The sequence below is a fragment of the Lipotes vexillifer genome, unplaced genomic scaffold, assembly GCF_000442215.2.
Source record: "Lipotes vexillifer unplaced genomic scaffold, Lipotes_vexillifer_v1.1 scaffold791, whole genome shotgun sequence".
Taxonomy (NCBI): Eukaryota; Metazoa; Chordata; class Mammalia; order Artiodactyla; family Lipotidae; genus Lipotes; species Lipotes vexillifer.
In genome coordinates this window covers 264123-276131 of record NW_006793445.1, presented here as the reverse complement: position 1 = coordinate 276131, position 12009 = coordinate 264123, and the positions used below count along the sequence as shown (strand labels likewise).

The 12009-nt window shown below is 60.2% G+C and overlaps 1 protein-coding gene across 1 annotated transcript in view; it reads right to left on the bottom strand.

Moving 5' to 3' along the window:
- RASA3 (RAS p21 protein activator 3) overlaps nt 1–12009 on the bottom strand; it is a 103130-nt gene that overhangs the window by 4484 nt on the left and 86637 nt on the right. The window contains exons 19-24 of the mRNA XM_007466353.1: nt 10571–10648; nt 10042–10115; nt 9130–9236; nt 8692–8774; nt 3881–4089; nt 3642–3745 (exon numbers count right to left, since the gene is read on the bottom strand). Of these exons, the coding sequence (XP_007466415.1) occupies nt 3642–3745; nt 3881–4089; nt 8692–8774; nt 9130–9236; nt 10042–10115; nt 10571–10648 (655 nt within the window). The remainder of the gene's footprint in view (nt 1–3641; nt 3746–3880; nt 4090–8691; nt 8775–9129; nt 9237–10041; nt 10116–10570; nt 10649–12009) is intronic.

Sequence of the window (12009 nt, the reverse complement as noted above, 5' to 3'; positions counted from 1 at the left end):
CCCCCTGCTGAAGACCACGCTGTGGCCTCCGGGCCCCCCACCTGCCTACAAACACCCGAGCTGAGTCCTACACTCCAGGGCCACAGAGAGACCGGTGCCCGGCCCAGGTGAGCTGGCATCAGGCCCCTTCGGCACGGCCTGTGATGTGCTGCTGGCTCACCGCCACGGAAAGCTTTACTGCCTTCACTTCCAACTCAAGGGAAACCTCTTAATTCTTACTGAAAAACCACAAGTCTGTGCAAAGGGAACCTGGGAAGATTCAAAATTTCAAAGGAAATGGGAACATGACGTGAGAGAGATAAGGGCTGCGCACGCGAGGGATAAAGGGGCTGATTTGGAGCACTAACTATATCTAAAAATCTCTCTTCACCTCTGGCACCCACTCATATAGAAGGTGGTTATGCAGAGGATGCAAATCTTGAGGGTTATCTTTGGAATCTACCTACTACAACTCCCTAGTTAACCATGAGACAGTATTTTAAATACTAAAATTATGTTCCTTCAGCTACCAAATAGGCCTGTCAATAGTAAAAATGATTGTGTTGGTCAGAATAGGCCAGGTTATGCCACATTAAAAAGAAAAATAATAAAAAATCTAAAAGTCCAGTGGATTAACATAGCAAGATTTATCTCATACTCACTACGTGTGTCCATTGTCAGTTCTTCACATACATATGCATGGACCCAGTATGATAGAGATTTTTCCATTTTGTAGCTACATTATGTATCAATACTTCCTTTTCTTGTTTCCCACATACAGTCAACTGATATTTCCTATTGATTTTACCTACCAGCTATCTGTCTAGTTCACATTCTTCTTTATACACTATCACTATTCTCTTCTCCTGACTCTTACAGCACCGGCGACGTCCCTGGAGCCCGGCTGCCTGCACGTCCCCCCCGAGTCCCCTCTGGCTGTGCCTGCTTGGCCTTGAGCGACTCAAGCTCAAGCTCCCGAGTCTCAGTGAACCCTGCTGGGAAACAGGGCAGCTTCGGAGTAGGATGGGAATCACCGAAGGACCACGATCCCGTGCGGGGGGACGGGCGTTGGCGGGGTCGGGACACAGGCAGGGACGCCGGACGCCTCAGCTCGGGAGCTGCGGGAACCACTTCACAGGGGTTGCTCCACGCGGCCCCTGGGCCAGCCTGGCGGGTGGGGCCCGTCGCTGTCATTTCCCAGAGGAGGGGGCCGTGTGCCCAGCTGGCCTCTCAGCGGATGCCAAAGCAGCTCCGCACCGAGGCCTGTGCGTCTCGGGGAATCCCATGCTAGGGCGCCAAGGAGGGTGGCCGCGGCGGCGGGAGCTGGAACAGACCCGGGAGGAGGTCCCAGGACCAGGCTGGGGAGCAGCTCTTAATTCTGGGCCCGACGTCAGACGCAAGATTCGTGACTGGACCCAAAACAGACCCGGAGCATCCACGGGGCCAGGTGGCAAGCTCACCCTCTGCTCCTCTTTAACGGGGTTCCCCAAACCAAGCCTGGGCAACGCTGGAGCGCGTGCTGGTGCCAGCTGGCGGCGGGTACACGTTTCTAAAACGGCCCCGGGAACGAGGAAGAGCACAGGGCAGACGCGGGACAGTGCAAAGGCGGACTTGCTGACCGACAAGCCACGTCCCAAGGACTGGAGGACGGCGAGCGTGGCCCCTGCCGGTGACACTGGGGGGCAGATATCTAAGTCGGGAGGACACCCAACGGCCGGGTGACACAGGACACAGAGGCCCTGACAAGTGAGCCCAATGTCCGTGCCCCGAGGTGGGAAGGGCAAGACTAAAAGTGCGTCCTGGTCCCTGCTAAGGGCAGATGGTGGCCTGTAGCTGATGAGCTGCACCAAGGTGCTGGCTGAGCTGCGGGTTGGAGGGTGAAAAGGCTTCATACAGATTTAACAGTCACGCGTGCAGCATGGCTCCGTGTCTGTGAAAGTCACCCCGAGACCTTCCCAGGCCCCCTGATCATGCCTGCGGGAAGGTATGGGTGCAGGCTGCCTTCCAGGGCACAGACGGGGTGGCCGGCCGCCATCACCAAGACCTGGGCCGCGTGATCTTGGTCCAGCAGCCCTTCAGCACACGATCCTGCCCAGCCCTGCGCTGGCCCTGCGCCACCTGAAGCACTGGGCACCAAACTTCAGGGGGACACTGAGCGGGTGTCCCTGCCGTGAGGGAGGTGGGGGGACAGACTCACAGGCGACCAGAACACAGCCGCCTCCCAGCAAGGAAAGGCTGCTGTGCCCGGAGGAGAGGCCTTGGTGCGTCGTCAGCCCACGGGCTGAGTGCTCAGGGCAGTTTGGCCGACATAAACGAGGGTCTCAAGGAGATGAGAGCCCCTGACAGCAGAGCATCCGCCTCAAGAAAGCACTGAGGTTCCAGGCAGAGGCCTGAAGACTGTGGAAAGTGACTCAGTGCTTTGGTGCCTCCGTGAAGTGAGTGGTAAGGCCTCCAATCCGGCTGACCTTCTGAGAACCCTTGTTGTTCTGCTATCACTGGGAGGGAGTCTGGGTGTTCAAGACCCCTTTCCATTTGACTGTCCATCCATCTACCCATGCACCCACCCACCCAACCACCCATCCATCCATCTACCCATGCACCCACCCACCCAACCACCCATCCACCCATCCACCCAACCACCATCCACCCATCCATCCACCCATCCATCCACCCATCCATCCACGCATCCAGCAGACAGGTACTGAGTCCCTCCTGTGTGCTAGGCACCGGGATGAATGACACCTGCCTCTCCTCTCAAGGTCACGTGTGCCGCTGGTGAACAGATCTGAGAGGGTATCATCGTAATGACAGAGATCAGCACAGGCTGTCTGCAGGGGGGCAGGATAAGCTCGGGAGGGGCCCCCACAGGACACACGGCGTCAGCCAGACGAGGGGCGCATCAGGGGTAAAGGCACAGGGGTCTGCCGCGTGGTGCTGGGGCAGAGAGGGAGGTGGGGGGTCTGGAGAACATGGGCGGGCAGCTGCGTGCTCACCAAGGCATGGCTAAAGTACCCTCCAGGCTGTGGCCCACAACTGACCAGGAGACGAAAGGAGTCCAACAGGCTTGTTTCCAGGCACCTTCTGAGGGGGCGGCAGGGCCCACCACAGAATAACAGCAGCTCTGAGAAGTGCCAGCCCCAGTGCAGGGTGAAACAGCTCACCACCGCCCAGCTCGTCTGGCATCTGCCTCTCCTGCTACAGCCCAAGCGCCCCCCGGTCTCCTGACTTGCCCCACCTCCCACTGCTTCGTTCTGCAGGGCACGGAGAGCAACAGAATATGCAGGAAAACAAAGTTGCGCAGATGCGCCTGGAGCTGCCGGGCAGGGGCACGAGCACACGCACTCGCACAAGGGTCCACACACACACACACACGCACACTCACACACACGTGCACACGTCCCTCTGAAAAACAGAAGAATGAAACTCCTTGTTTGCAGGCATGGGAGGTTATTAAGACATAGGATCTTCTCAAAAATTTGGCAGTTCAGAGGTTGCAAGCTAAATTCCATCTTAAAATTATCCATAGAACCTGTTATCCAAGTAACTGCCCCCCAAATAGCCACTCAACCTGCAGAAACGTTTTCCCTATCAGCGCTATAAATGATGACACCGCGCGCAGCCCTTGGCGGCCCCCAGGTTCACCCCCGTCTGCCCCGCCTCACCTTGCATCTTCTCGAGTTTGCTCATGTACGAGCTGAAGAGAGAGTAGATGCGCTCAGTCTCTCGGTCCCCGTTGATGTCCAGCTGGATGTTTGCTGGGAGGCCACTGCCCAGACACCGCGAGTGCGGGCGGAGAGGAGGAGGGGTCAGTTGTGGCGGTGGTTATTCAAAGGTCACTAAAGACGGGGGCCCCACCCTGCACTTATGCCCGCCCGGGGCTGCGGTACCAGTCACAGCCTACCTGGTGCAGGGGGAGCAGCCGGCGGCCGTGTCCGAGGAGGCCCTGCAGCACAGCCAGTGGCCGTTCAGGTAGGCGGATGGGTGGTAGACGGCCAGGCGCTTCTGGTTGCACTGGCTCACCTTGGTGAGGATGTCGATCCAGGCCTTGGCCTCCACGCAGTTGTTGGCCTGGATGTACAGTGCCCGCTCGGGCTGGATGACCTGGAACATCTGAGGGGCAAGAGCGGGCTCAGGGGGCCCCACGGCAGGGCCTCCGGCCTGAACTGCGAGGGCCACTCTTGTCCACGCCAACCAGCCTGGGGCCGAGTGGGAGCAGAGCGGGGACACAGGAGGGTGCGTGGCTCGGCTGGGTCAGCCCTGGTCACCCGGGCCAGGGCGCTGCCTTTCGGGGGCCTTGGGGTCCCCCTGGAAAAGCAAAGGCGCTGCACCACTTGCCTCCCCCAGGACACCTGAAGTGGGACGTGGCCGTCACACAGACGCGCTGGCTCCTCTGGGCCTCCTTCGTCTTTGGGCGGGATGGGATTTGTACAAGATGCCATAGCACACCCTGCCCACTCTCCCGTCCGCATCCCCAGACTTGCCTCGGGGCCTTTGCATGTATTGTTGTCCATCTGAAAGGTACTCCCCCCCGCAAGCCTGACCACTCCAGGGACCCCTCCTCCTTCCAGGCAGATGTTACTTTCCCCATGAGGCTTCTCGGAACCTCCACTGCCTTTCCTATTTATTATTCACTCAACAAACATTCCTGAGTACCAGGCACTGTCCTAGGTCCTGGGGACACAGTGGCCCAAACACAGTTTCTGCTCTCGTGAGCTCCCAGCCAGCAAGAAAGACAAGAGTAAACACAAAGCACGGGGGGTGTGAGGGGGGAGGAGGCCAAAAGGAGGGTCAGGAGAGAGCCCTCAAGACAGACGATCCTCCAGCTGCGATCAGACGGGCGACCCAGAGTTAATTAAGCTCAGTGGGGAAAGCAGGGAGGTAAAGCAGACAGCAGGGGACAGTAGGTGCAAAGGCTCTGGGGGCAGTGAGGGTCAGGTGCTCCCAGCAGACGCAGGCCCGGCTGCACACAAAAGGGCAGGGAGGTCGGCAGCCCTGAGCTCTTGGAGGCTGTCAGGCTGGACTTGGCAGAGGGCCTGTGGGAGGCCAGGAGTCGGGACGTCAAAGTCCACGGTGGCCTTTTGCAAGGTGGGGTGGTGTGCCTGAAGGATGAACAGGATTCAAAGGATTCTGGGAGGGGTCTGGGCCCAAGTTCCTGAGTGAACAGCCAAGGCTCCCCCCAGACCCACCCCACCCACACATGCACTGCTGCACAGGCCTCAGACTGCATGATCTGTAGGTGGCTGTGATCCCCGACGGAGGGAAGGCCCTGGAGGGAGCGCTCTGCTCCGATCGTCCTCACAGGCTGGCCCCTCCGCCAGGGCCCGGCACACCACAGGCCTTCAAAGACATCTCACAAATGGAAGAGGACGTTGGCCTGGTAGTTAGTGCGTGGAAGCCGCCTCTGGGGAAGGCAGCGGGAAAACACAGGCCGATGAGAAAAGGATCCTGGAATTAGGGAATCATTGTAACCCTGACGGAACAAAGCAGCTCACGGCTGCTTCCAGGGTATTTTCCACACTCCGTTCCTCTGTGGTCGTCGGGAAGGCCACCGGCTGAGAGCACAGCGTCCCCAGCCCCATCCGGGGGAGGGGTGGGAGGTGCTGTGCAGACACACGCGGCAGGACGTGGCCCACCAAGGGGGCAGGTCGAGGGTGCTAACCTCCCTCAGGTCCAGAAACCCGCCCGCACCTGCCACGGGGCCATCTGCCGGCCCAAAACATGGCCTCAAGTTGTCCTGGGGCAGGACCAGGCGCCAAGGTCGGGAGCCAGCGTGGGGTGAGAGCAGCTGCCATCTCCGACCATCCGTCCAGCAAGTATCCTAACCCTCAGAGGCCGTGGGGCCGGCCTCAGACGAGACGGAGGCCGGACAGACAGACCCAGTGCGGCCGTGGGCACCTACTGAAACCGGGAGCGCAAGGCAGACGGACGCAAGGACGGGGAAGGAGGCTGGCGGCTGGTCGGCTCCCGGGGGTAAGCCCGACTCTTCGGGGGTCCGTGAGCCGGCAGCGCGTGACCCGCAGAGACACCGGGGCTCCCGGGGCCTGGAGGGGGCTCGAGGGCAGCAGGGCGGGGTGGCGACGTGAGGTACAAGAGGGGAGGCCGGGTCTGCGGCTGTGCGGAGCGCGTCCAGGTTCTGGGGCCGCACGGTCTGGGCCAGGCTCCGCCCCTGCGCACGGGTGGGAGCTCCGGGTCAGCATCGTGACCCCTCCTCAGGACGGCCATGGCGGGAGACGGCTCTCAGTGACCTCGGGAGAGCGCGGACGCCCAGGGCCTGGACCCTGCTAAGGCCCCCAGCCACAGCTCTGAAGAGTAAGGGCAGGAATTTGTCTGAACGTCGAATTGAAGAGCCTTAAACAGGGTTGATCTCCCGAGAATACCTCCCTCCTCCTTAAAGCAAGGTGTCCCTTTGTGCAAAGCATTCCAAATTATTACCCTTGGTTAGGCTTCTGCAGGGTTCTGCCTGACTGGACCTTCCCCTGAATAATAAAACATTCCAAGTCAACGCGTCACAAGGGGAATGAATCGCGTGGAGCCTCATCTGCCGTTTGCCTCGCCCGGCAACCACCCTGGGGATGGCCGTCGTCTGCAGCGGAGGGCTTGAGGAGCTGACCGCCCAGCTGCGAGGGTCCCACCTGCTCTGCCTATCTGTGGAAGGGATGTCCCTGCCACCATCACCCTCAGGGAGGCCAGCGGGGCCATCCCTCCAACCACTGCAGCCTCAGGACAGGAGGGAGAGCCACAGAGAAGAGGTGCCCAGTCTGAGACGCTGGGGAGCTGCCCACACTCCTGAGGGAGGCTCCGCCCACGGACCTGGGGTGTGGAGCCCATGCCGCCAGTCACCCTCGGCCCCGGTCACAGGTTGGGGTCTCTTTAAAGCTGGAAGACTAGGGAATAATTTGGAGGATTTGAAGTTTTAACTCTTAGTTATTATTTAACAGCCCCACCTTCCTTCAAAAAAGACCGCATGTGACTTATACAAAATATATCTAACGAAACTGAAAAATATAAAAAATATTTTAAAAATTAGGAACAGAGAAAGAGAAATGGGAACAGACTTGGGAGAAACAGGACCTAAGTGCGCAGATTTTCTAATGAAAACAGACAACCCAGAAAAGCCCTCAGATCGGGCTCCGGGCTGGCGGCCTGGGGAGGTGGGATGCAAAGCCATCACCCCCAGGGGCCGCGCGAGGCTGCAGGGGACTTCCCCACGAGACCGCCCCTTGGAGAGCAGAGCGGTCCCGGCACCCGGTGGGAACCCCGTGCTCCCCCTCGGAGGGGACAGGAGGGGACAGGAGGGGACAGGGCGGCGATGGCGGGGGGTGGGCAGGAGTGTTTTCTCCTCCCCAGCGCTCGGAGGTGCTCGGTGACGAGGACTCAGGCACCGTGCCCCTAGCCCCCCTCCACCATGGTGCCCACAGTGTCGGGAAGTGACCGCAAAGCGGGGGTTCCCCAAGCTGTCTGCAAGCATCTGGATGGTCAGCAGAGGTGGACCTGATGGGGAGGTCCCCCAGAGCCTCCGCCCAAAGTCTGACTTTGAAATGATGACCAAGCTGATTGGCAGCTGCTCACTCCTGCCGGTCAGGCCACGCGTGGGCTCCTGCAGACGTGGACACCTCCATGGGGCCTGACTGCGTGGACGGCATGTGCCCGGAGTGGGGAGCTACAGGGGCAGCAAAAACCATGCCATTCCCACGGCCAGATCCGGGCCACGTGAGCACCCACGTGGTCTCAGCAATGAGTGGCTCCGCCCTGAACGAAACGGGGCCCTGCGGGGCCTCACAGCCCAAAACACACCAGGGAGAGAGAAAGGCTCTCGGCAGGAGGAAGTGACAAGATGCAGCAAAAGGACAAGAGAGGCAAAAAGCGTGTGTGGCCGGGAAAGGGGCAGAGCTACTGCGTCCAGTGGGGCCATGCGTCCCCGGCCGAGCCCGGGCCACATGTCCCCGACAGACCCTGGGCCACGGGCCCCCGGCAGACCCCGGTCCACGAGTCCCCAACAGACCCCAGGCCATGGGTCCCTGATACAAGTCACCAGCACTTGTGCCACATCTGAGGGAGCCCCTACAAAATGCATCACTTGAAGCTGCCACACTGACCCCCCGACACACCCAAACCAAGGGCTGTCTCCAAACACTGGCCTTTCTGCTTCAAAAATGCCGAGGCCACAAAACACAGAGAAAGGCTGAGGAATGTCCCGGATTAAGGAGACAGCAGAGAACCAAGTACCGGGTGTTGGCCTGGGACAAACAACGGCTTAGAGAATGTCACTGGACAGCTGGATGGTGGTTCAGTAGTAACGCTGCGTGCGGGTTGGGTGTCCTGATTCTGGCAGCTGCACAGAGTTATATAAAGGATGTCCTTGTTTTTATGAAATACGCTGAAGATACACATGGTTCAGAGACATGTGCACATTTACATGGAGAGAGACGGAAGGAGGCCAGGACTCAACTCAGCAGACAGCACAAGTGCAGACGACCAGCCACTCGCGGCAAGGGGCTGCGGCCCTTTTGCTCTGTTTTTGGAGCTTTGTAGAAGCAAGACTCAATCTAAACCAAAAGCCTTAGAGAAGCCCCGCGGGTCCTGCCGACCCAGCAGGCACGGTCGGGCTCTCTGCTCCGTGGCAGCGCCCTGTGGCTGCCAGCTCACAAGGGTCTGGAAGCAGGTGCAGGACGCGGGGCGGCAGCGAGGTCGAGGGGATGGGGTGGTACTCACGTTCTTCATCTTGAAGGACTCCTCTTCCAGCGGCTCCACGGCCAGGATATTCTCGATGGGGATGCTGTAGAGAGGCGGGTCCCCTGTGGCAGAGTGTGCCCGTGAGCCGCCAGGAGGGGCCGGTCTCCCCTCGAAGGCAGGTGACGCCAGCCTCACGCGCTCACCCCCCACAGGACCCGGGTCCCTGAGAAGCCCACCCCACGTTTCCATGGGGACATCCTGTGATCTAGATCAGAGCCACCCGCGCAGGACAAGAGCGTCCACCCCGAGACCCTGCTCCCCACGATGCCCAGGCCACCCTCTCGGTGCCCCCTGCCCGGGTAAGGACCCGCCCACCCCGGAAAAGCGACCGGTACCCGCCACGGGGGCCGAGGCAAGGCTCTGGTCCCTCGGAATACAATATGCGAGAACAAATAAAAAGCGAAGTGTTCTTGTTACCTTTGCTTTTCTGGTAGGTGAATTCATGGTTTGTCAGGCGAAACCATCTTTTCTTAAAATTCTTAATCCCAAAGCGTTTTCGCCCTTGTGCTCTCTTGATCATGAACCTGTCATGAACGGCACAGGCTGGTGGGTGAGCAGCTTAGGGCTGGGTGCATGTCCCCCCTGCCCGCCAGCTCCGGCAGCCCAAAGTCACAAAATCAAAGCCTGCAGAGTCACGACAGGTCGCCACTGCCGTACCTGTGATACTCGAAGCAGGCTGTGGGATTTCAGTATCTTATCATTTTATTTCCAAGTGACAGGATTTAAAAACCAAAAGGCAAAGGTCTCTACTTTTGAAAAGTTTAGCTCCTGTGCTAGTGTCAACTTCAAGTTACAAGTCGGTGATGACCGTGGGTCTATCTGAGCTCCAACAAAGGGCACCCCCCTCACCTCCCACCCTGAAAACATGGACAAGAGATGCTCCCAAAGGAAGTGCCGGCGGCAGGCTCCCAGCCCCGCAGGTGTGCTCTGGTAGCAAAGGCCGGAGGTGAGAGGTAGCTGCTCTCTGCTGCGTCCTGTATTCTGAGCCCCTGATGGGGGACACTTCTTAGCGAGAGGCTGATGGAGGGCAGGGGGGCCTTGGACTCAGGTGAGGGAGCCACCCGGGCAGAAGTCTCTGATTATTTGGGGGCTGTTCAGTCTCCCCTGCCTTCAAACTCTGCTCCCAGACGGGCATTCCTCCACTCGCAGCCTCAGCAGAGAACAGGCGCAGGACTGAAAACACGCCATGGCGCAGCCCTGGGGCATCTCTCCCAGACGGACCAAGGCCCCAGACGGGTCTGGATGCCCTCCGGCCCCGCGGGCAGGGATGCCTGCTTGGCGCTGAGCCAGCCTGGGAGCCCCACCCTGCCTCTCTCCCGCCAGCCCTACCCTTCCTTAAGCAGGATGGGCTGCTGCACACTCTTGGGGTCTCTTCTCCCGGAGGACGAGATCAAATCTAAGAACTGAAGTGGGAAAGAAACCGGATGGTTAAAAGGCGAAGCTTCGTAGGAACAGTGCCTGGGCGCCCTGCATCTCCTTCTGGAACCAGGAGAGGAAACTCTGAGAAGCAAGTTGTTGGGCGGGGGCCCCTCTGAGAGGACCATGGGGTCTTGTCTCTGCTGAGACTGAGACGCTTCCAGCCCTAGCTGAACCCCGGCACCTCCTGGGAAGGGCTGGCCGCACCCCCAGCTGTTACTGCTCCTGAGAGGCTGCCAGGCCTCAGGTAACACCTGGAGGTCCACCTGCTCCCCTCGTGGAGCTGGAAGCCATTGCGGCTCCCCTCCCTGGCCCCCGCCCCGGGTTTTGCCCCCACGGCGCCTCCCCGCTCAGTTCAACCACCCACGACCATCTGGATCCCTCCCACCGAGTCGGCCGCCTCTGCTGCCGTGAGTCTGCGTTAATCGATGCCGATACTTACATTTTTCACTGCATCAGCATACTTCTGCTCATTGAAAAATTCATAGAATGCAGCCATGTAGGATTCCTTAAAACTGGCCTAAAATGAAAGAGGTCACTTAATGAAGGCCTACAGTCTCCTGGCCCGAACCTGAAAGATCTGGAGTGCGGCCACGGGCGCTGAACAGCAAAACACGCAGGGGTGGATGCTGTCCGGGGTGCCGAGTACCCCGACCCCAGCCGCAGGGAGGGGCCTGCCAAATGCTGCAGGGTGGATTCCACTCAAGGCGTGTTCAAAAAGCGAACCACATGGGGTCCTCGGTGAAATCTTCGTCATGCACGACTCAGCACCTTTCGCGGGCACGTGGCTCCCAGACGCGGTTGCTGGGACGGGACGGGTCCTCACCTCCAGGAGCCGGGGCAGCGGCAAGAGGGGCCCGCGGGCCCTGTGTCCGCACGAGGGCACTTTGCTGCCCTGGGTGTGAAAACGAGCGCGTGTGTGTGGACCTCAGCCCAGCAGTGCCTGTTTATCTGGGCTTCCAGCCGACAAGCGCCGGGGCTGACGGACGGAGAGGCTCGCGTCCCGCGGATTCCGAGAAAAGCCGAGCTTGAGCCCCGCGGGGTGCTTGTCTGCAGCGCTGAGAGCCTGGCTCACTCGGCCCCACAAAGAGCAGAATGGGGAGAGCTGGGGTGGTCCTGTAGGTCAGGCTCAACCCTTTCCAGACAGAGCCTGACAGGCCCGTCCCTGAGGAACAGGCCACGTCGCCGCCTGCGTGCGGGGTACCCAGAGCCCACACTGCTGCTGCTGTCACGGGGTGGACCCTCGGGGCCCTGGCACATCGTCAGTCTCCAGGACACCCCCGTGAAGGGGAGACACAGATTTGGCACGAAAAGGGATAAAATGAGCTCAGACACAGGGAAGGAGGGGGCTGTTGCTGGCTCCACGTAGATGAGCCCTCGGTCACCAGGCAGCACCCCGACTTCCTTAAGGTGCTCAGGCCGAGGACGCCCGGCTGTGTGGCAGGGCCACACAGTCCCTACAGCCAAGGGGACATGGTTTGTGGATCCATACACGGCAGCAGGAGTGTTAGCTGCCCACGGGGGATGCACAGGGGATGGCCACTGACCACAGGGGACATCACCGCCCACAGGGGACATCTCCACCCACAGGGGACGGTCACTGCCCACAGGGACAGTCACTGACCACAGGGGACATCTCCACCCACAGGGGATGGTCACTGCCCACAGAGGACAGTCATCACCCACAGGGAACATCTCTGCCCACAGGGGATGGCCACCACCCACAGGGGACGGTCATCGCCCACAGGGGATGGTCACCGCCCACAGGGGATGCCTCTGCCCACAGGGGATGCCTCCGCCCACAGGGGACGGTCATCACCCACGGGGGACGGTCACCGCCCACAGGGGACGCCTCCATGCGCTGAGGCCCCCCCCCCCCCC